Consider the following 24428-nt stretch of genomic DNA (forward strand, 5'->3'; position numbering starts at 1 on the left):
GAAAAGCCCCATAGTGGCATGTTTCACCACCTAATAGTAGCCACCGCATAATAGTTGCACCCCCACTTTCAGGGTGACAATATTGGTATTTCCAGTATTCGTTGCATAATGGTCATATTTTTAGTTCACTCAAGTGTCAGGCTGAGGAAAGCCCCATAGTGGCATGTTTCACCACCTAATGGTCACCTCCGCATAATAGTTGCACCCCTTTTTAAAACAAAAAAAGGGAAAGTACTATTATGAAGTGAAATATGATATTTGTTGAAATTTGGCTTGGAGTTGGAAAATGTCAGAAAGATGACTTGTATAATTTTTAATTGTCATGAAGGTAAATTGTATCTTGCGCTATACATTGCACAAAGCAATTCTCAACAAGCTAGTAGACTGCGTTATAAACATTTCAGTACATTTTAGTTCTTGTTGTATACATTTATATGCTTTTTCTTTTGTGCACGTTTGTTTTCTAAATTTTTCACCTTTCTGAAATCATAGAATCATAGAATAGTAGAGTTGGAAGAGACCTCATGGGCCATCTAGTCCAACCCCCGCTAAGAAGCAGGAAATCGCATTCAGTTCAGCCATCACTTTGTGAGCCATCACTTTGTCCTTCCCTCCATACATTAAACTGCCTACAGATTTGATGGAGGCTAATGCTGTAAATCTTCAATGATTTTGTCCTTGCATTCAAGGGTGAATGATCAAAAATGAATATTTCTGTGCTATATTCTTACCCTAGTCACCGAGACCAAAATGTTTTAGCAGATTGCTTAAAGAATATATGAAGGCATGAACACTTTTAGCAAAAACACATTGCCTATGCAGAACCCAGATTTTTGCATAGAAAAAAAAAACCATTTGTGTTTCTGCGAGCTTAATTTCCCAGAACAGTTCAGGATGCCATACTCGAAGAAAAATGTGCAAAAGTCTTGATGCTGCATTGTTCTTTCTGATGGGGCTTTCTGATGGGATTTTCCTGGCTTTTTTTTAACCAGGAAATGATTTTTGAAAATCTGTGATGGATGATCTTATCTCTTTGACAATGCAGAAGGAAGCTTCAATTGCCTTTCCAGTTGGCTCTTATACTTGGACTATCCAGTTTGATAGGAATGTGTTATGTTGATATTTTTTTGCTTCAAACATATTGTTTAAAGAAAGGTAATACACAAAGTGATTAATTCCATGCACATGCTTATCCATTCCTCCATGTGTCCATTGAATAGCTCTCTTTTTCTCAGACAAAAATAAGTTTAATTTGTTTGCCCCCAAACAACCTAATCTTCTTAGTAGTATCCTGCTTAGATGACATTGTCTGCTGTTCATAATTGTGGGGTGGTGTATTAATCAGTTATTCCTATGCAATGTGTATTTTGCTACAGAAGGAGTCAGTGTGGTGTAGTTGTTTGAGTGCTGGCCTAAGATTTCAAGAGACATCTTTTCAAATCTCTGGGCCATTCACATTCTCTTGAGCCTTAGAGAAAAGCAATGGAACCCCATTTAATCAATCTTGCTAAGAAAACCCCGTAGTAGGTTCACCTTACAGTCCTATAAGTCATGAATAACTTGAAGGCACAAAACAGCAATTTGTGGTAACACAAATACTGTTATTGTTCGCACTAAACTATTCTTAGTGCTCTAACTTTCCCACTTCGGTCTATTGCAAGGCACAATTGGTTGTTTGCATTTGCTACACTGCTACAAAGATCCCAATAGTTTGCTGTGTTATGCATAAGCTTCTTGTAAGTATGGGTTTATGTTAGAGCTTTAAAATGTTACTTTAAAAACAACCTGTTTCTAATTTTTCATAATTTTCTGATGTTAATATGCTACAGTGGGCCCTTGTGGTTTAGTTCTAGGACACCCCGCATGGATACCAAAACCTTAGGATCCTCAAGTCCCATTGTATGCAATCACATAAAATACTGTCCCTTATATAAAATGCTAAAAACAAGCTTTGCATTTGGGGTTTTTGAATGTTTTTGAAACAGCCCGGACTCCTCGTTCTTTGTCCTTGTCCATTTTGAAAATAGTGAAATAGGTCTAGAGACCGGGTCAGGGCTGAGTCTTCTTGTGGAGAGAAAATGCAGAGTATAAATAAACAACAACAACAACAACAATAATAATGGTGTTTTTGCAGTAAATGATCCAATAAAGTAGGACTGGGAAAGAATGGGATTCTTCGCTAAGTAATCATACTTCAACCATGTGTGTCTACGTACAACTGGCACAGTAAAAAGCAGCTTCCTCCATAATCCCTTAATTTACCACATGTGAATAGCAAAACATATAAAAGGGAAAAAGAGACAAGCCTGCCTCAGCAGCTATTTCCAGCACATTAGATCTATATGTTTGATAATCAAAATAGAAATCAGAAGAAAAGTGAAAGCTGGTGAAATAAAATTAAATCTGGGTGTATTTGGGGGGGGGGGAGCTTTCTTATATATAGTCTTTAGAAGGTTAAAATGTCTTTGTTTACTTTTATGAGGTTAACCTGACTTGATTCTTTAATTTCACTTGTGAAACATGTTGAATTGCTCTTCTTTTTCATGGTGTAGGGATGTATCCCTATACTTTCCATGCATCTATCTTTGTAGCATATGATGAAGGACTTGCCACATAATGTCTTTTTTGTGTCTCTTTCATTTCATCTAGTGAGCAATAATTTTCAAGACAGGATTTTTTTTTAAAAAAAAGAAGGACTATGGGGGGGGGGGAGAATATAGCAACACTTTTAAGAACAACTTAAGAACAGCCGAGCTTTAGCATAGCAGGTTAATCACCAAGCTTCAATAAATCTTGCCAACCAAAAGGTTGATAGTTTGAAGTCCGGGTCAGAGTGAGCTCCTGACCTTTAGCCCAGCTTCTGCCTACCTAGCAGTTTGAAAACAAATGTGAGTAGATAAATAGGAACTGCATTAAAGCGGGGAGTATTTAAGCGTTTAGATCAGAAATAGGAGGAAGTTTACGAACAAAGAAAGCTCTTTGGCAGGGAGATAGAGCGAGAGCACCCCCCAGTGGCTGGAACCGAGCACAGCCTCCAAAGATGCCGAAAGAGGGGGAAATCTATATATACCTCTATCTGTTGTCTGTCTTGTTTAGTCTCTATGATGCTGCTGGATTCTTCTCCACCTCTTTTCTTTGCCCCCTATTTATATTGAAAGAGATTAATATGACTGTATTTGAACATTACAAACAAGAATGGCACCCTTTATTATTGTTTATGTAGTATGTTTGAAAATGAGTAAAACATTAAAAATAGCATAACAGAAATATAGTCAAGCAAGAGATCCCGTTACACACAAAGGACAATATCCAGTATAGGACTATTATCACTAGAGCTGTGGATTTTGGCAAAACTGAACATTGCAATATGTACTAAAAGTGTATCTGAAAGACTGGGAAATCACCCCAAAACATATTTTTGAGGTGATTCCGAAGGCCACAGGGCAAAGGACATGTGAACAAAGTTCCTTGACAGCTGCTAGCAAAAAGCTAGATATAGCCTAAATATTCTGCTGCTTTCTGATATGTGAAATTCTACACATGGTGTACAAAATACAACAAATTGCATAAGCAGGAGTTGTGGTGCTATAAATAACCATGAGCTTTTGCATTCTGAGAATAGAGTATTGTTTACATGGGTGCATCTGCTGTTCTCTCTTTGACTCAAAGACACAGACATCTTAGTCTGGACTATCAGTATGTATCTTTGACTCAATTTCGTACATTGGTAGTGGTTAGAGTTTATTGTGGCCCATCGCTCTGGTGTTGATATATGATGTTGCTTAAACATTTATTTTTTTCTGCTCAGGGTTTCGACCTCAAGAAGCGGAAATTTATATGGATTTTATAATTGTGTGGTTTACTTCTCTGTTGGAAAGGGTTGCTTTAGGCCCCTTCTGCACTGCTAAATAATCCAGTACAAAGAAGATAATCTGGATTTTATAAGGGGCCTTAGAGCAGCCAAGTTTTTCAACCATTTCATGTTTGTAACACACTTTGAGACATGCATAATTTCGCAACACAGTCATTCAGTTTTATTAGCAAACCAGAGGTTAAACCAACCCCTCATAAGAGATAGGGACACATACATAAACTGTAATAATGAAATGTATGAGAACACAATGTATCTCGTGAAAACCTTTCATTTAGATTTTTTTTTTAAAAAAAATCTATGATTTGTAAGATAATAACATACATGGCTAAGATTTCTGTCATTTCTGGTTACGTTCCTGCTACACAACTACGCAATGCAGCCAACCCATTAGTGTTGTGTGACACACAATTTGGAAATCTCAGCTTTAGAGGGACATAGAAAGCTCCAGAATGGGAGGAAGTAGAGAAGCCAAGAATAAGAATGGGAGAAACTTAACCCAGTGTATAAAATACAGTTCCCATATTTCTTTACTAATGGGTCCTATTTTTGGAGCAGCAGTAGAAGTAGTTAATAGCTTGGCTTCTCTTCCAATAAAGAAAACCATTTCTATGACTGTCCTTCCTCGGTATTTCATGTATCTCTAAGATTCTCATAGGTGACAGAAAGGATGTAAATGTGTTTTATCCCACATAGTGGCAGGGACAAGTTTGACTTAATAAAAAATTTAATAATAATTTGCCTTTAGAAAATAATAGTAATTTGCCTTTAGAAAATAATGTATTGCAATTCCCACAAGGTGGTGCTATTTCCATATGTAGACAGAAAAATATAGCTTTGTTTTACATTTCTTGCAGAGTACATGAAGTAGCTTATGAAATGGTATGGGCTCTTTTCCCCTGTATATTGAACATTGCTTAGATCTTTTCAGAGGAACAGAACAATTTGCAGGATGTGCATGCTTCACTTCTATTAAAAATACGGATGATTTTGTTATTATTATTATTATTATTATTATTATTATTATTATTATTATTATTATTTGTACTCCATTTTTCTCTCAGGGCCAAGGCTTGCAGCAGCCTATACCCTTAAAAACAATTCAAGTTAAAAACCTATGAAACATAATTATTAAAATAGAACTAGATATTGCAATTATTCAAACAATTCATTTAAAATCCAATTAAAATGAATAGGTGAATATTAGGCAGCACCCTTGCCCATTCTTAAAAACCTTCTGTTTTAAAAGCCTATGATGCCCCAAATACATATTTTGTGCAAGTGGTTGTGTAGAGTCTTTAAAAAAACACACACACAAACTCACACTATATAAACCTTTTGATAATTCCATGCTTTGATGATATACCGTAGTTCTGCTCCTTTCACTGCCACTACATAAGCATAGTGCAGCTATTCTAGTTTCACTTCCATGGGTCCATCCTATGCAATACAATCCTGGGATTTGCAGTTTACGGAGTGAATAGTACTGTCCTAGAATATTTCAGTGCTTTTATAATCCCACAGGATGGAACTATGGTAGTTAAAGTGGAATAATAGCACTATAATTGTGTGATGTGAATGGTTTCCAGCCTTTGTTACTGAGTGTGTGGCAAAGTAAGAATAAATTGTTTTGGAGAGCAACATGATTTGGCAACTTGCAGCCGACTTCACCAGTGTGTTTAATGGAAAAGAGTGCTGGGAGTTGCAGTTCATCAACACTCATGTTTTAAAGCAGTGTTTGGTCTTTTGTCAAGAAGGAAGAACTTGGATGTTTAATTTATTGAGCAATCTGGGCTACTCTGAGACATACAGTGGGCCTTTGGTATCCACTGAGACGTTGCTCCAGAACTCACATGGATACCAAAATTACTGGATGCTCAAGTGCCATGATATAAATGACCTTGTAAAATTATCCTTTTTAATACAAAATGGCAAAATCAGGGTTTGCATTTTGGATTTTGAGATATTTTAAAGCAGAGCTTTCCATATATTTCATGTTGGTGACACAATGGATCATTATGCGACACAGTAATTCAGTTACTAGCAAACTGCAAGTTAAGCCACCCCCTTATAAGAGATATGGACACCCACATAAATTGTGATAACAAAATATATGGGCACACAGCATATATCATGAAAACCTTTCATTTATATATTTTAAAATATATGATGTATTGCTTATTTCACATGGAATCAGAGGTTTCTCACTATATGCATGCGACACTCCTGCACACTGCAGTTGACACACTAATGTGTCACGATACACAGTTTGGAAAGCTCTGTTCTAAAGCATTGATACAAAATCCATGGATACAGAGGGCTAGCTGTATATTCGTTGAGCAAGGGAATAAACATTACCACGTATATATATTGTTTTGATGCAGTTGTTTTATGGACTGTAACTTTGTGGTCTTCTTGTTTATTTTTTCTTAGTCCAGGAGTCAAGAGTTTATAAAATTTCAAACAGATGCAGCTAAAATTTGTGCTAAATTTAAGAAAGGAATGCTAGCTCTTCCGTGGGTTTGGATTTTAATGTAGTGTTTGTGTCTATGCTAAGACTGGTACTGATGGTTTCCCTTACTACATTTCCCTTGGAAGATATTAGTTTATGAAGTGGAGCTGAAATATTACATTGCTTTGAAAATGAAAACATTTGAACACTGGGCAGTCATTTGCCACTAGGGGGGTTTTGGGGCTATCTATCAGCTGTATTTATTTGCCTAGTTCCTAGAAGGATTTAAAATGCAATGTTATGGTGCTCTATATATGCATTCATCATAGTATTTTGGTATTTATAAATGATTATTTAGGGAATCTGACATGGTAAGAGAAGTGGACTCAAATGTTATACTAATATTTGAGTATTATGGTTCAGATGAAGCATAGAATTGAAATATCTCTGGTTCAATATATAGATCAAGAAAATAGCCAACTCAATTCCTATATAATATTTTTCTTGTCCAAAGGTAGTTTTTCATATGAGTAACTATAGTTAAAATTATTTTCTTCAAATGTAATTTGAGATTTTAAGATCTGTTTACCTTTTGTTTACTTAAGATTCTGAATATTAATTGCTGTTCAAATTTTATATACTTGGCAGGTCTGTCTATGACGATCAACCAAATGCACACCAGAAGTTTATTGAAAAACTAGATGCGTGCATACGCAATCATGACAGGGAGATTGAAAAGATGTGCAATTTTCACCATCAAGGTTTTGTGGATGCTATTACAGAACTGCTTAAAGTGAGGGCTGATGCCGAAAAATTAAAGGTAATTCACTTGTTTTGTTTTTAATGTCAGTTTAAAAACAATGAATGGTTTTGTTTGTGCTGTACAGGACAGGTTCATAATTGTGCATGCCCCTTTAAAGTATTGGCATGTATTTCCTTGTTTATAAGATACACTTTTCCCCCATATAAATGTATCTCAAAATGGGGTGTATATATATATTTTCTATTGGTGATATTGAAATCAGTTGTATGTTTTAGAATTGATGAAATACAGCATTTGAGTGTTTTCCGACTGATACAAAAAATTATTGCAGTGATGCTGACAGGACTATTATTAAATTGTAATTAATTGTAGTTAATAGTGCAGTCATTATATGACAGACTACATAACCCTTTTTTATCAAGTTTGTATTCACCTCCCCCCCCCCAAAGAACTCAAATCTTGATATGACATTTTCCTCTTCAAGCAGACATTTCCCCTGTTTCCTCAAAAACATGGTGGAATTGTTGGGATTCTTTAGAAACTTATTGTGAGAGTTCCTCAGAAGTAAAATATGGAACTAGTCTCCTTAGCTCTCTTTACACATTTGCAAGAAAAAATATGCACACCAGACAGAATGAGCATAGTTCACCAGAGGTTATGATTAGAACAGCATTATATAAAGGATATTCAGATAACAAGAGACCAAATACAGCATCAATGAGGTCATTGAGCATCTTTGTTCAGAAATTAATGAGTTTTTTAATAAACTAGAATGTGCTCCCTTATTATGATGACCTAATGAGTCACTTAATATGTGGGAAAGTCTGAGGTCGAGCTTTGCCTGCACCTGCGGCATTAAAATGTTGCTGTGGCTTGGAGATTTCCACGTTTGATGTTAATCAACCACCCAGTGTTTGCATTCAGCAAAGTATGAATGTTTAATTACCATAAAATGCAATCACCATTTCTTGCAGACAATGAATGGCACATAGAGCTCATTGAGGTTATCAAAAAGGGACCAGTGGTCAATTGGGTCAATGATTTGAATTGTTTGACAGACCTACAGAAACAAATAAAGTTCAAAAATCCCAAGTAAATTTGAGAAGTTTGCCACAGAATCTGTTAGAAAGAACTGTCATAACTAATTGAAGTTAACAAAAAAACCCTTGGTGATCAAAAGTTCAAGTTCAAGCTGTAGAGTTAATTTGGATTTGCATTTCTTTGTTCTGAGTTTCTCACGAAGCATGATCTGATTACAAGGGTGAACAGTTGCATCAGGGCAATATATGCATATTTGTCTAACAAAGGTGAAATTATTTTTAAGGTCCAAGTTACTGATACCAACCGAAGGCTTCAGGATGCTGGGAAAGAGGTGAGAAAAATGGTGCTTCCTCTTTGTTGAATGAGATTTTTTTTTTGAAATAGCTGGCTTCCATAATTTAATTGCAACTTGATTTATTTTTTATTTCTTTAAAAATATTCAAGGTGATAGCTCAAACGGAAGATATCATCCAGTCTAGAATTCAGCAACGAAATATTACAACTGTGGTTGAGAAGCTTCAGTTGTGTCTCCCAGGTGAGTTAGTAGTACCTAAAAAGCATCATTGACATATGAAGGCTGTAAATTTCAGCTAGGTGATGTCAAGATGGTCTGTGGTGTATTTTAAAAAACAATCACCATTGTAGGCCTAATTGGTATTTTTTAGCTGAGAGTCACGGTGGCTAATTCTGACGATGACTGATTTAATGCACGGGGAGATAAATGTCATTACGTGTTTACTACATACTCAAGATTCTTTAGAATTACATTTAGAATTAAAGAATTCTGAACCTAGGAATACAAGACGGCACTCATTCCTTCCATTAAAAAAATATCAATTTTATTGTTAATATCGTTGGAACAGTTGTCATCCAGAAATACAAGCCAATTTACCATGAATCATCCAAAGCTCTACCATTGGATTCCTAGCTAACATGCTCACCCTTTGCCTAAATGATACATAATGTTTTCATGCTGTTAAATGTCAGACTTCATTTGCTTATTGTTGAAACTGACAGTTTCACGGGGAAATTGAATGTTCTCCACTTTACCTTTTCCCCTTCCCAGTATCACAATTTCCACACATTTATTTTGAGTAGCTATTGAGTACCTCTTCCAAAATGTATTTTAATTATTGTTAACTTGCATTGTTTTGCTCTTTGTGGGAGCATGATTATGGTTTCTGTTTGGTATCTTTGGTGCCTGTTGCTCCGTGGGTACTATTTTACGCATGTGGTGCTTTTTTGTCATGGTCTTGGGCTCGTACAATAAACTATTTTGATGATGAAAGCTATTGAAATATCATGCATAGCTCTTTTGAATATGCCAGTGGTTTTCCCACATAGTGTACATTTTATAAGAATTGACCCTGCGTGAACACCGGCAACCACCCTTTGTTGTTGTTTGTTGTAAGTTGCAGGCATTACAGTAGGTGGTACTGTTGGTATATGATGCACCATCCCTAGGAATTAATTATATACAGGAAGCCCTGGAATTTTTAGGGCTGCTCTCAGTAAGGAAATGTTGGCAGGTTTGCATTGAGGTAGGCTTCAACTTGCTGTTTTGATCTCAGCGTTTTTCTTAATGGACCATTGCCCCTTGCTGCCCTCTGCACACATTACATTGCCTTGAAATGACACCACGTGCTTTTATCCTTGTATTGTAAAATCTTTCTCAAAGGGCATATAAGTATGTAAAACTGTACATAAAGGCAAAAGTATATATTTTGTAATCTTTACACAATTTGTGTTAGGATTTATAATTTTTAATATCTTCATTTATGCAGTACTGGAGATGTACAGCAAATTAAAAGAGCAGATGAATGTAAAAAGGTGAGTAGAATTCTTTTCAACCAGACTATAACTTTTTTTTAATGAATGGGTTCATCCACTTGTCTTCTACAATTACTGATGGAATGGTAAAGACTACTCTGGTCAAGACATATAATGAATCTTGGTCCGGTCATTGTAGTCTTTTCATGTCTTTGTTTCATGTCTGTCATTACAAGTGAACAGATGTTATGAGAAAAATGAAGCATTTTCAAGGGCTTAATGATCGTCTTGAGAAAATAAGCTCAATTTTAAGTAGCATGCAATGCAGTGAAATCTTTGAGCTAAATTCATAATGGTATTTATAACCTGGTTTTAGACATTTTAAAACAGGCTGTGTACAAGTGGCAAATCATAACAACGGCAAAACAGACTCTTTGCGTTGTTATTGTTTGCCTTCAGCTGCAATTCAGCATATCTATGTAGTTTTAAATCCTACAAATCGCAGAGGAACTAGTTTTTGGAAAAGCTTGCATGATTGCTCTGTTAAGCTTTCAGAAAAGCCAGTTTTAAACAAATCTATATTCCTTTGGGGAAAAAGTGATTTCTTGCTTGTTATATATATATATTTACTGTCGGTTGTTATATACTGTAGTTTAGTATTTAATGTTGATATTGTAATTGTAAACCTTGTGCAAATAACTTGCAATAAAACCCATTTTACATCTTTATCTCTATAGTTAAATTATTGCCTTTTAAATCTACTCCCAAGAAATTTTAGTAGGTGTTTCAATTCCAAGGGAACTTACCTAATTATGAAGCCTCTTTTGCTTTTTAAAGATGTTCATTTTCTTTGTTTTCATATTTTTTTATAAATATGGCTAACCTAGTGCTGTTCATATTTTTTCCCTTCTGTATTATTCGATTAAAATCTGGAGAACTAATAGAAGCTTCACTAATTCTTAATCTGCAATGCTTTATTGCATTGCTGTAATTCCAATAAACTACACTTAGCTTGAACATCGACCTCATCAACTCCAACATTTCTTGGATTAAAAGGGACACTCTTATGCTTGTGTGGATGGTGTTAGGAGATAGCTTGCCAGACAGTAATGAAATCAATGCTGTCCAAACTCTGATGTTGCAAAAGCATGAAGTAAAAATGCCTTCAAATAAATAATAGCTCTAAATATTGAGAGTAGGTGAGGCAAGTTGTGCATGCCACAAAACAGATATACAGAAGGTAGTGTACACATAGTTATGACCTTGTCCTAGCTTAATTTCCTTCTCTGATTGCGTCCCAAGTTTACTTTGGGAAGATTGTGACCCTAGTCTGGATATATTGTTGGACGTCTCCATTCACCCCGCACTATCTACATACACAACAAAGATTATCAAAATTGAAAAGCATCACCAGCAAATAAAGAATACAATGTTATAGGGAAAGTGACAAATATATCCCCATGTTCACAGAGAAAGTCACAGAAATATTTCCAAGTTGAAAACTTCCCTTTTCCTCTATAAGGTTTTCAGGTCTGTCAGAGTGGGTTTATCGAAGGTCTCATTTGTTGTGTTAATATGCAAAGAAAATAGAAAATAAGTTACTTTTTTAAAAATCTTGATTTTTGCCAATATACTGACCTAACAGACTTCCAAAAGCAATTCCTTATACAAGTGGGAATGTTATGATACATGACCCAGCTAATAGGAAAGGCGGAACATGAACTCAGCTTATAGGGCAGCACAGATAGATCATTGTTTTAGTAAATCAGCAGACACATCAAATACAAACAAACAAATACAATCAGATTGCCAACTACATAAAAAACCTGATTCAATTTCAAAGAAAATGTTTGCATTTTTCATCAGATGTTTTCCCTTTTCTCTAAACTGGCTGCTTTAACTTCAAAAAGGGCAACAATGTATTTCTCTAGTTGATTATAGTCTTGCAGAAGAAAGTTCAGTTTGCCCTCAATCACTCTCACCCCATAGGAATTCTCCCTGATAACATTTTTTATCATCAGTTTTCTAATTTCTAGTATTGTTGTGACTTAAAACCATCCATAAGTGGTCAGAAATGCAGTTTAGGCATCCAGAGAAAAACAGGTAGGTAAAGTTACCAAGGGAATGTGAACACAGCAAATATAAGAGCATTAATTGAATGTTTTTCACTATCTCATTATCCTATTTGGTAGAAATTTGGAGACCGAAGGAAAATTTCAAGGGGGAGGGCAAAGTCTTATGTGAGGGCCTCTCATTGCCCTCATTTTGCAGCTCCTCCCCAGCACATTCCTGCCCATATACCTAAGAAAAAGATATAAATAATGTTCTCTAGACTTTCGATACAACCAGTGTTCTAGTAAATAGGGAAGGCAGATCTTCCACTTCAGCACAGATTATAACATCCCTTCCTGCTTGTGCAGGGTTACTATTTTCAGAGCATATGGTTCCCAAAGAAGAGCCAGCACTGTGACTGTATACTGCATATTTATGGGAATTCAAGATCCGTGGATTCTGTCTTCCTTTCTAAAATTAAGAGCCTCTTAATTTCATAAACTGCAATTATAGCACTATGATTAGACTTTAATATTCATGATTGCATTCAGTGGAATCCTGGGGCTGCTAGTTTCAAAGGGATATTAGACCTCTCTGGCTGAAAATGCTAAATATCCTGTCTTAGCTCCAAATCACAAGTTTCCTTAGGATGGAGATGTTGCCCTTATAGTGGAGTCATAGTGCTATAACACTATATAACACGACTTTTGTTCCTGGATTATAAGTGTCATTTCCTAATTGGTTCTATTATAAAACATGGACAAATTTTATTAAACTGCAAAAACTTTGTTTTTGCGGTCTGCATTTAAAGTTAAAAATGGCACATTGAAAGGTTTCTAGACTATAACAACTACTTTCGATGTAAGTACAGTAGAGTTTCACTTATCCAAGCCTCACTTATCCAAAACTCTGGATAATCCAAGCCATTTTTGTAGTCAATGTTTTCAATAAATCGTGATATTTTGGTGCTAAATTCATAAATACAGTAATTACAACATAACATTACTGTGTATTGAAATACCTTTTCTGTCAAATTTGTTGTATTACATGAAGTTTTGGTGCTTAATTTGTAAAATCATAACCTAATTTGATGTTTAATAGGCTTTTCCTTAATCCCTCCTTATTATCCAAGATATTCGCTTATCCAAGCTTCTTCCGGCCAGTTTAGCTTGGATAAGTGAGTCTCTACTGTACCATGCAATTAAACAGGAAATAACACTTTCAGACCAGGAACAGATTTTTTTTTTCAAATTTTGTTACATAGTGTAACTGTACAGTATGAAGAGGGCCCCAGTATAGTTGATCTAATAATGAAATATATACAGAAGGGTATTAAACTGGACAAAGGGAGATAAATGGAAGGGTATAGATATGCAGCAGAACTCTAGATGGAGCTGTTGATCTACATCAGAATAGCTTTCGACACATCAGAATAAAGTTCTACAAGTTATGTGCAATACCGGACCCATAGCTGAGAAGCAAAGTGACTAACCCAACATTAGCTAATATAATTGTAAGCAGAACAATTAAGCAGAGATCATAGTTAACTCATAATAAAAATACATTTCAGCATCACGTGGTGCTTCTGCTTCACTACATCAGTTCGTTACTTATCATTTTTCAATCCAGCAGGTCTGTGCAAAAGCATTATTTTACCTCCAACTTTCTAGTTTCTAGATTGTCAACTCTGCACTTCTCAATGTATTTTATGCAAAGGCCTATCAGAACAGCTTAGGAGTCTATTTTGGTATTGGGTAATGGCCTGGTATACAAGAAGAGAAGTATCACCAAGAATGTGCAAAAAGTATTGATCTTACTACTGAACAACTTTAGTCTTCTACTTTTTTGGCCATGCTTCACAGCAACTGTGGAGAGGCCAGGAATATAGCTCTGAGATGGGGCAAAATGAGAGTATTGTTATTCCTATTCTATTCCTCCTAATAAAACTTTCATTCTGTCCCCAAATCTGCAGCATGTCAGTAATTTAAAACTTCATTTATGTATTTAGAAATGCACTTCAGGCACCCAAAGAAAAGGAGCAGGCAATGTTCCCAAGGGAATGCAAATACAGCAAATGTAGAAGTTCCAGATATGAACTATTTTCTGCAATGCTAAAAATTTAGAGTCTGAAAGGAATTTAAATTGAAGGGGAAGAATACTTATTCAGTAGATCAAAGCTTCATTTCTCTACTCTGACGTTGAAGGCTCTGATGTTGAGAGAAACAGCTATCATGCATGTGTGTGTTTGTATCAAGATGTCAGTGTTTCTAGTTGGATTCTTGGCTGCCTTTCTAAACATTTTGAGTTTAGGACTGGACTGGTACTGGTGTGTGTATATTATATATATGTAATCATTTGAAGCACAATTAGATAACAAAAAATGTTGTTCTGTTCACTTTTAAAAATTTTAAAAAATCATCATTCTTTCCCCCCCTTTTTTGTCCTAGATATTATTCCGCTTTAAAAACTATGGAACAGCTAGAAAATATATACTTCCCTAGGGTTAGTCAGTACCGGTTTTGTCAGTTAATGATTGAAAACCTTCCAAAACTTCGTGAGGAAATTAAAGAAATTTCCATGTCGGATCTTAAGGACTTTTTGGAAAGTATTCGGAAGCATTCAGATAAAATTGGTGAAACAGCAATGAAACAGGTAAATTTACTGACATCTTAAAAATAACTTAATGTATTATTTCTGAATTGTGTTTTTGGTGATACCAGTCATAACTAAGCCTCAGGCCTTGAATGATGGAGGCATAGCACAGATCCTTTCTCCCCTCATGTGTGTGCATTGTGCAACATTCCAAATTATATAAACTCCCATGTGGATGTGATTGTAATCCCATTCACTTTGTTCTGATCATAGGAATCAAATAGATCACACCTTTGCAGTGTCTTTGTGTTATACTTGTTTTTAGATTTAAAGAGAACCTCTCAACCAATCAAAAACCTGTTGAATGGATGAAATAATTCTGGAAAGCTATAGTGTGTGATTTAGGTATATTTGAAAATAATAACATGATAAACAGAATAAAGAATTGATTTCCCTTTCTCTTTCCTTCCTTCCTTAAGATGAAATTAGGCCTGACTTGAGCAAATCCTAATTTCAAAAAGGTTGTTTGTGCTGAGTGGCTTGAAGAGTGGTTTGTGTGTGTGGGTGTGCATCACATTTACTTGGACAAGAAGTGGGTAGGAGGGCTGCTGACCTTTTCACTTGCCCACTAGTTTTTTGTCCTCCGTTACTTTTCTCTCTGTTGGATTCCAAGATGATAAAGATGCTGACTGGGATGTAGAGGCTCAAGAAGAGCAAAGTAGTGGATGAAAGAAGAGTTCAGCTGCCATCTCTGCAAGTCCTGAAATTGTCCAGCTCACAAATATATATATAGATCTACTTTTGTTTGACGAGTTTGAAGAGAGAAGTCTACCAACATTATACCTAGCTCTTATCTAAGTCTCCTTCTACTCTGCCATATAAGATCCAGATTACCTGCTTTGAACTGGATTATATGGCAGTGTAGATTCATATAATCCAATTCAAATCAGATAATCTGGATTATCTACTTAGATCATCTCAATTATATGCAGTGTAGAAGGGGCCTAAGATACCTCCTTAGTCATTGTTTGGTTCTTAGCACCTTGTGTGGTATTGCTACATCCAGTGTGGTTTTGTTTTTTTGTTTTTTTTGTCATTCAGGCACAGCAGCAAAAAGCTTTTAATACTGTTCTCCAGAAGCAAAACAATGTCCGTTATGGGAAGAATAAGTATATAAATGATGGAATTCCAGAACCAAGGAATGAAATTGTTTCAAAGCAAAACCTTGCTGTGGAGGATGAGGAAGAGGAGGAAGGACATGAAGATGAGGTGTTTTGGTCTCAAATTACTATGCATTTTAATTATTTATTCACTTCCTCCAAATAATTTCAGGACGCAGAAGGTAAAATGCTGGGACTGTAATTGTTGGAAAGCAGATCCCAGATATTACTGGACTGCAACTCTTAGAAATTATTTCACAGGTCCCATTATTCCTTACCACTGACGATGCTACCTTGAGTAACTGAGAATTATACTCTGGTTATATCTGCAATGTCATATGTTAACCCTCAGTGTTTTGGGATAGAATCTGGAATTAGAAATTGCCCAGTAGCTTTTGGAAATAAGCTGGGACTTTAAACAGGTTCATACAGTTTTCTTAGAACCTCTTTCTCCTCACAGAAACTGGTTTTGGAAATCCAGAACCAGATTCAGGAAGCTGCCAAATCATTGAGTGGCCACTGCTGGTAGCACAGAGCTGCCGTTGCTTGTGTCTCCTATTCCTTTGTATGGGCTGGTTGTGGCAGAAACTACCTTCTGGTCAAAGGAAATCTAGTATAATGCCAAGTTTTTAACTTTGTGTTTTTAAATACATTATAACCATATCCTCAATTCGCTTCTGACACGATAAATACATACTCCAAAAAATGTCAATAAGGCAGGTATATGCCCTTCACTCTCATGTCCCTTATAAATAATTACATCCTCATTTATTCCAAATAGCACCAGGTCCTGGAAGAGAGGAACACAATACCCTTACAGACATTTTTTTTAAAATCACCCTTTTAGGTACCTCATTAAAGATTGACCTTGCTTCTTTCCCTGACATATGTATAAGAACCACAACCACCAAATTGCTACTCAGCAATTCACCAGTAGCTGCTGCAATGGTAACCATTTCAAGCTGGTTGGAATGTGCTTTGAGGTTGTATTTGCAGCCCCACAGGGTTAGCTTTGTGTCTAATCCGCAGTACAAATAAATAAAGCAAATATTTTGATCTGATACTAATGCTGCAAATGCTGCCCTGTGGGTGATTGTTACCCCTGAAAAGAGGTCAGAAATATTTTCCTCCTCACAATGGAATTTTAAAAACCTTTCATTCTTTTGAACCCAAATATGACATGTTGTTATAAGTATTCAAAAACAGAATGAAACAAAAATGCCCCCATGTGCATAACCCAGAATCAATAGGAATAGATATAACTGTTCCTAGCATAGAGGTAAACATCTTGCTTTTGCATGTCATGTAAGATTTAAAGATTTTAGAGCCCCTCAAAGAAAGACTGGGGAAAAAAAGATGACATGTCTAAGTCAGCATCTACACCGTTGAATGCATAGGAACTGAAAATCACTTTTTAAAGCCCCAAATGGAGTAATCTCACAGTTCTTCCCACACACTTGTTTTAATCTGAAGTTCTTTCTATCTTAAATATGGTGATATTTCTTAGTTTGTAAGCTTTTACAAATGAACTGAACTGAAATTCTCACTCATTTCTGCTATGAAACTAGTTTATGATTTTGTAGTTCAGTTTACCTTTCTCTGGATTCACAAAGACTTGGAAGTAAATATGAGGAAATATTCAGTTTCCATAACTTTCAAATTCATGATTTCAGATAACGGTGGCCTTATTTTGTTCTTTCAAATGTTTACATGTGCATTTGGACCTTTCTATTGTGTACATTTACCAGTGCTAAATGTGATAGATCCTGTTTAAATCAGTTCATGACATTTCCATGTTTTTCTGATCTTCTGCATAGTCAAAAGGCTTTTATCTGGTATAAGGGCACAGAGAAAATTGTTGCATCAGTTAGCTCATTGATCCTTGCCTTAGACTGAGAATATCTCCCTTCTATCTATTTTGATGAACTAAGTTCATTACACTTGGTTTACTTTGTAATATTATGTCATTGCTTACCAGATTTTGTGTGTCCTGTTTTTTCCCTTCCTACAGGTTTTGACAGCTCATGACCTCGTAGATTTCTCTCCTGTTTATAGGTGCTTGCACATTTATTCAGTACTGGTATGTATATAATTCTCTTTTTCTTTTTGTGCTTCCATCAAACTTGTCTAATCGTGTTTGTGGAGCAACTTGCTGTGAGTTATCTAAAGCTCACCTGTGTATCTACATTTTTAAAATAAATATAAGTGTGCTGTTTTTTTTAAAAGATAAAAATTCTGTAGTTCGCATTATCAATATCTGTCCAACCCCACTAGCCTCATAAGACTGAATCCAAAGATGCTTTCTCTTCCATTTAAGAGATTCTTTCATTGGCACAAGGGCATTGATATGTTGGTAGCTCCCTCAAGGTGGAAGACCATTTTCATTAAACCATACTCTCTAACAAAGTTTAAAAGGGATGCTCCCAGTACTCCACATCAAATCAATTTTTAGTGAAACTCTGGACATGGCTGGTCCAACCATGTTGGCTAGGAAAGATTTACGTCTACATCCGAAGGACACAAAATTGGTGAAGGATGCTAATGGTATTTTACAAATTAAGATTGGTATAATCATATACCAAATGCAGAATTTGTTCTTGCACTGCTGAAAATCAGTGGCGTGGAGTGAGAAACCAAAGAACTACATTTTTTAGTTTGAAACAAGATGTCTAGGGAGTTACTTCTTGGGAGGAGAGCAATGACCAATCTCGATAAAATAGTGAAGAGTAGAGACATCACACTGGCAACGAAGGTCCACATAGTTAAAGCAATGATATTCCCCATAGTAACCTATGGATGTGAGAGCTGGACCATCAGGTAGGCTGAGCAAAGGAAGATAGACGCTTTTGAACTGTGGTGTTAGAGGAAAATTCTGAGAGTCTGGGTCTGAATGGAACCTGGAGTCTCTACTACCTTGTAATTATTATTCTTTTTTCTTGGGTGTCATCCAGGACTCCACTCAATAGATTCCCAGCATTGTTTGTAATAACATTAATTACAGCTTCAAATTAGTTAAAATGTAAGAATATCAGCAGATGTTTTCTGTAGGGTCTGAGAAACCTTTTCTCCTGACTTGTAAGATGTGTGGTATATGTATTTAAAAAAACCTTTTTATTTACATGACGTGTGTATTTTTCCCTTTAGGGTGATGCAGAGACATTTGAAAACTACTATAGAAAACAGAGAAGGAAACAAGCAAGACTAGTGTTACAACCACAGTCAAACATGGTAAATGGCTCAAACAAAAAAAGGGATGGGACAGTTTTATGTATTTATGCGACATTAGAGCTGATTCATTGTTAAATATTTGTGTTCTTTTTTTAAGCATGAAACAGTGGAAGGATACAGGAGATACTTCAGTCAAATTGTAGGGTGAGTTCCAAAATTAGTGATGGTATTGTCCTAAGTTGCATAGCTCTAAGTGTTGTCTCTCATAAAAATGTTTGAGTTGTTCAACATGTATAATGCTAGTTTCAGCAGAGATATCTGTGCACTCTGATGTTATAAGGTGATAGGGAGAAGGAAGTAGGAGGAAAAGCAAATAATGCTCCCCCATCACTTAACAACTTCAGTTTTTTAAAAGTAAATCCTGTGTTTACCAAAGAGCAAAAAAAAGGCTTTTTCATGTGGGATTTTTTCCTAACCCCACTGAGAATTGTCCCTGTTGTCTTGCCTGCTATTATATAGCAGAATGTCCACATTGCAGCTATGTATATCTAGCTGTGCAAAGACTTTTTGAAATTTGGGAAACACATAGAAACTGAAAACCTAGTGGAAGGTCTAAAATTGTACCAAAATACAAACAATTTCCATCAGTCCCTCCAATTTGGAAAAGAACAAGGAGCTTACCACCATAGGGACATATAACAGAGGCTGGAGCTACACTGCCAGGTAATCCAGAATGTCAAAACAAATCATCCACATTGTCTGCTTCGAATTGGATTATATGAGTCTACAATACCATATATTATGACAGTGCAGAAGTGGCCTGAGAAACAAATATTCAGATAATTTGATTTGAATAAAACAACTATGATAGCCATGTTCAGTTCTAAAATTAAAATAGAAATACTTGCTCTTTTCTCCCAGAGCTACAGTTTGAACCAAGCATGTACCATTTCCAATAGCTTCCAAATATATTCAGTTGACTGTTGCTGTGTTACTGTCTTTGTAGTGTCCTGCAATAAACTGGGGTATATAGGCAAGCCTATATTTCTTTTCCATTATACATTAAAAAAAAATTTAAAACATATGCCATACACTGTTTCTGTTTGACCATTCTCTTCTGTGTATATGCTTCGTTTTGCAGCTGAGATACCCTGCTTTCCATTCAATTGATGAATTTTTGCTAGTTTTTTTAAAAAAAACAAAGTAGTGGTAAAAACATTTTACCATTACTTTAAAACTGGAAGTCACTTCTGGTGTGAGAGAATTGGCCGTCTGCAAGAACGTTGCCCAGGGGACGCCCAGATGTTTGATGTTTCACCATCCTGTGGGAGGCTTCTCTCATGTCCCTGCATGGGAAGCTGGAGCTGACAGATGGGATCTCACCCCGCTCCCTGGATTCAAATGACTGATCTTTCGGTCAGCAGTCCTGCCAGCACCAGGGGTTCCTTCAATCCCATTAAAGTCACTCTAGAGAAAATTCTTTTTTGAAAATAGTGAGCATTTTCTGCCTCTCTTTTAGTGTGTTTACAAACAATATTAGCTTAAGACAGTATATGTGTGTGCATTGGGCGGGAGAGAACACATAGAATGTATTGTTAATTACACTTTAAGAGAAACATAAGAAGGCAGTGATTATTTCAGTACTAATTAGTGTCCGTTTGTATTCAGTTTTTTTGTAGTAGAAGATCACATTTTACATGTAACTCAAGGACTGATAACCAGAGCGTACACTGACGAACTTTGGAACATGGCACTTTCAAAGATTATTGCTGTCCTCAGAACTCATTCGGTAAGTGAACAAGTGCTGTGAAAATATCCTTAAAGTTAATTTACTAAACAAACTTTGGAGTGTGTTGAAAAGAAGGATCATGTCAGAGAAGGAAAAAAATTACAGGTCTATCATTGTGAGGTTTTTGTAATTAAACATTTCTCAGATTTGAGGGAGACCCTGCCAAGTTTTTGTTTGTCCCAGCAGTATCAGGCTGTGAGCCACAGCCGTGGGCTATCTGCATAATCCTTCCCTGATTTACAACTCCCTGGGCCCTCCAAACTGTGCCTTTAGTCCGGCAGTTTAGAATATGCAGAGCTAATCTGCTGTTATTATTGCAATCGGTCCTAATTAGTTTCAACCGACCTCTTCATTAGATCAGATCGAATTAGTTTAGAACTGAAAACAGTACCAGGAAATAGTTCCTAATTATCATTCCAAAAACTCTGTTTCCAAAATAAACTTAACCAGCAAAACCCTTAGAGCTGCCCTTTGGTCTTTCCAAGGCATTACGTCTTTGTTGCAATAGATTTGTTTCCAGCTACTTGAAATTGGAACAGTGCTATTCATTTAATCATAGCTATATTTGGGTGAAGGATTACACTATGTAACATGATTTTTTGTTCCTGGGTTATAAATGTCATTTCCTAATTGGTTCTATCATAAAAACATGGGGAAAGTTTATTAAACTGTACAAACTTTGTTTTTGCGAGACATCCTGCAGCACATTTGGCTATAGTTTTTCAATGAATATCTCATCGAGTCTCAACCAATTCAACATAGTTTGTGGTAGCCACAAAAACAAAGTTTCTGAAGTATAACAACTACTTTCAAAGTAAGTACCACACAATTAAACAGGAAATAATACTTTCAAACCAGGAACAGAAAATGTTTCAAAAGTTGTTACATAGTGTTATCAGTTACTATAGTATGTATCTTTTAATAATGTACACTTTTTCTTTGTTTAGTTTGCCCATCTGACTACCCAAGGAACTAGCTAGAGTTGTTTTTATATGATGAAATTTTATTGTGACAATATCATTTCAAACACAAAACGGTAACATGTTGTTCAATCTGTGTGTGTGTGTGTGTGTGTGCAGGGGGGGTACTCTTGTTAGAATTCACTCTCTTGTATGATCAATTGTCAGTGAGATACAAAGTTCACTGGACATGATTGCTGTTTTTTTTTACACTTTGTTAGATTTTTAGGGTTTTTTAAACTTATTATTTTCACTTTCAGTCATATTGCACTGATCCTGATCTTGTTCTTGAACTGAAGAATCTGATAGTTGTGTTTGCTGATACTTTACAGGTTGGTGTTGTGTTAACCAATTAATTTCAATGTTCTTTTCTGAATATACCCTTGCATTTTCCTATGGAATCTTTCTCCTGGCTTATTTCAGTGGGCCCAAATTCCCTGGTTTTATTCTTGAAAGGAGACTGTATGCTTTAAAGGCAGGTATATTCATATATTAGTTTGATTTATGTCCACCTTTTCCTGAAACTGAGATTCCGAGCTGTTTTGCAACAATATGAAAAAGCAGATACAAATAGAAAACACACGAGTTATCATATTAAAATACCATGGTACTAATAAAACAAAATTCATAATTACAAAGTGCAGAATTCACAAGTGAAAATCCTCATCCTCAGTAGTCGGTCAGCTTGCCAAAATCCCACTCCAACACAATGTCTTTTTGGTGATAGGTAAGAGGCCAGCAACAAATTATGCTATTTGCGGAAGGAAGGCAATGCAAAGACAACTCATATATTCGAACACTTGTATCCTAGGATAGGGAAAGAGGAGATAAGGAGAACAGTAAGCTCTAGTTAAAAAGCACACAAGATATGTGTTCTTACTGCATTTTCATCTCAGTGTCTGCTCATATGGAGACAGTCCCCTCTTCTTATGATTTCTTTCTCCATGTAAAGGAAGCAAAGGTAAGCAACCAGGGCCATATGTTCTCTGAAGTGAATGGTGAAGGAAACTAGTGTCCATACTGTCCTTCTGTATGATAATGCCATGGTGCCAGCCTATGAACCAATCCAGAAAAAGGAAGGAAAGAAGTTCCTATGATTCTTTCTTGGGGTGTGTGTGGGGGGGGGGGGGAGGGTAGTTGTAAGTTGGAATGTTTTGGTTGTATGGGCGAAGACTTTAAACTATTACATTTCTATAATAATAATAATTATTATTATTATTATTATTATCATTATTTCCACTCTTCTCCTCGAGTGAACTCAGAGCTGATTACAGTATATAAACAGACACTGGCAAACATTCAGTGCCTTGTTACAATGAAACACAAATATACAGACAAAGGCAAAGGCTTCTCCTTTCATTTCTGGCTTCTGGAGGCAGTGCTCATTTCCGGCATTTGGGGAGGCGCTCATCTCCGTTTCCAAGCCAAGGAGCCTGTGTTGTCCATCAACACCTCCTGGTCGTGTGACCGGTATGACTGCATGAAGGGTCTTTTTGCCTTCCTGCTGAGGGAGTGCCTATTGATCTACTCACATGTTTTCGAACTGCTAGGTTGGCAGGAGCTAGGGCTAACAGCAGGAGCTCGCCCCATTCCGCAGATTCGAACTGCCAACCTTCAGATCAGCAGTTCAGCAGCACAAGGTTTTAACCTATTGCGCCACTGCAGCCCCTATATACTTATTTATAGAGTTTGTGTCGTTTAGCTATGCCCTCTTTCTATGTTTTCTAGGGTTATGGCTTCCCTGTGAACCGACTATTTGATCTTTTATTTGAAATAAGAGACCAATACAATGAGACACTGCTTAAAAAGTGGGCTGTGTTGTTCAGGTTAGTATCACAAAATAATAAGAATCTGTTCCAAAGTTGTTTTACCATGTTCTATTACACTTTTGGTGGCAATATGTTTGAATATTTAATCTCTCAATTTTTGAAATAATATCTAGACCTTTTTGACAATTGTAGTATTAAAAGAATCATATTTTAAAACATCTTATGTCCATCTCTTTGCTTTGACTGAAATACCCTTTATATTCTGGCTCTTAGTAATATGCCAGATAAAATTGAAATTATATGTGGAATGTTTGGTGAAGTCTTATAAATTATTGCAAGAGAAGATTGCAATGAGATATCGTCTTGAGGCTTTTATGACCAACAATTATATAGAATAAATAAAGATTGAAGAGATATATGCATTTATTGAAGGAGGGGAGTTGTACCAATTTAATTTATGCCACTTTTGAAAATTTAGGCCCCATCTGCACCGACTATTGAATGCAGCTTCGGGCTATCTTCAAAATGCAGTGGCTAGCCCATGCATGCCACAAAAGTACGCTGCAGTGTATTTTAAGATCTGTAACCCAACACAAATAAAGTTATGTGAGAGTCTGAAATTAAGCCCTTAATGTGTACCAATGTGCTTTAGTATATACCACATTGCATAGTGAAATTACAGAATCGCTGTGTGGACACCCAAGGCATTCCAGGAGGGTATTTGGGGGAAAAAGAAGCATTCTCCATGGCTATCAAGCTGCAGATAAAGGAACTAGTTTGAGGCCACCCTCTGTGTGTGTAATCACTACCCAGTTCTCAATCTGGTTCCAGGTTTTATTTATTTATTTATTTATTTCCTTCCAACATTTATATTTTGCCCTTCTCACCCGAAGGGACTCAGGGCGGCTTACAGCAATGGCAACAATTCAATGCCAACACATAGTTAAAATCACAACAGTACATAAAATCAATTAAGAACTATTAAACACAGTATAAAAATTTAAAACATATAATTAAGTTTTACAGTCTAATCTCCACCCAG

At 36.1% G+C, this 24428-nt stretch overlaps 1 protein-coding gene across 6 annotated transcripts in view; it reads left to right on the forward strand.

Annotated features, from left to right (window-relative positions):
- Positions 1-24428, forward strand: part of exoc6 (exocyst complex component 6) — a 139601-nt gene that overhangs the window by 40449 nt on the left and 74724 nt on the right. For all 6 annotated transcript variants that reach the window (XM_016995337.2, XM_008115337.3, XM_003223776.4 and 3 more), the window contains exons 2-13: positions 6972-7143; positions 8411-8458; positions 8572-8662; positions 9912-9957; positions 14397-14601; positions 15643-15810; positions 17713-17781; positions 18846-18929; positions 19027-19073; positions 20538-20658; positions 21878-21949; positions 23346-23443. In XM_016995337.2, the coding sequence (XP_016850826.2) occupies positions 6972-7143; positions 8411-8458; positions 8572-8662; positions 9912-9957; positions 14397-14601; positions 15643-15810; positions 17713-17781; positions 18846-18929; positions 19027-19073; positions 20538-20658; positions 21878-21949; positions 23346-23443 (1221 nt within the window). The remainder of the gene's footprint in view (positions 1-6971; positions 7144-8410; positions 8459-8571; positions 8663-9911; positions 9958-14396; positions 14602-15642; positions 15811-17712; positions 17782-18845; positions 18930-19026; positions 19074-20537; positions 20659-21877; positions 21950-23345; positions 23444-24428) is intronic.

Source organism: Anolis carolinensis, chromosome 3, assembly GCF_035594765.1.
Source record: "Anolis carolinensis isolate JA03-04 chromosome 3, rAnoCar3.1.pri, whole genome shotgun sequence".
In the NCBI taxonomy this organism is placed as follows: domain Eukaryota; kingdom Metazoa; phylum Chordata; class Lepidosauria; order Squamata; family Dactyloidae; genus Anolis; species Anolis carolinensis.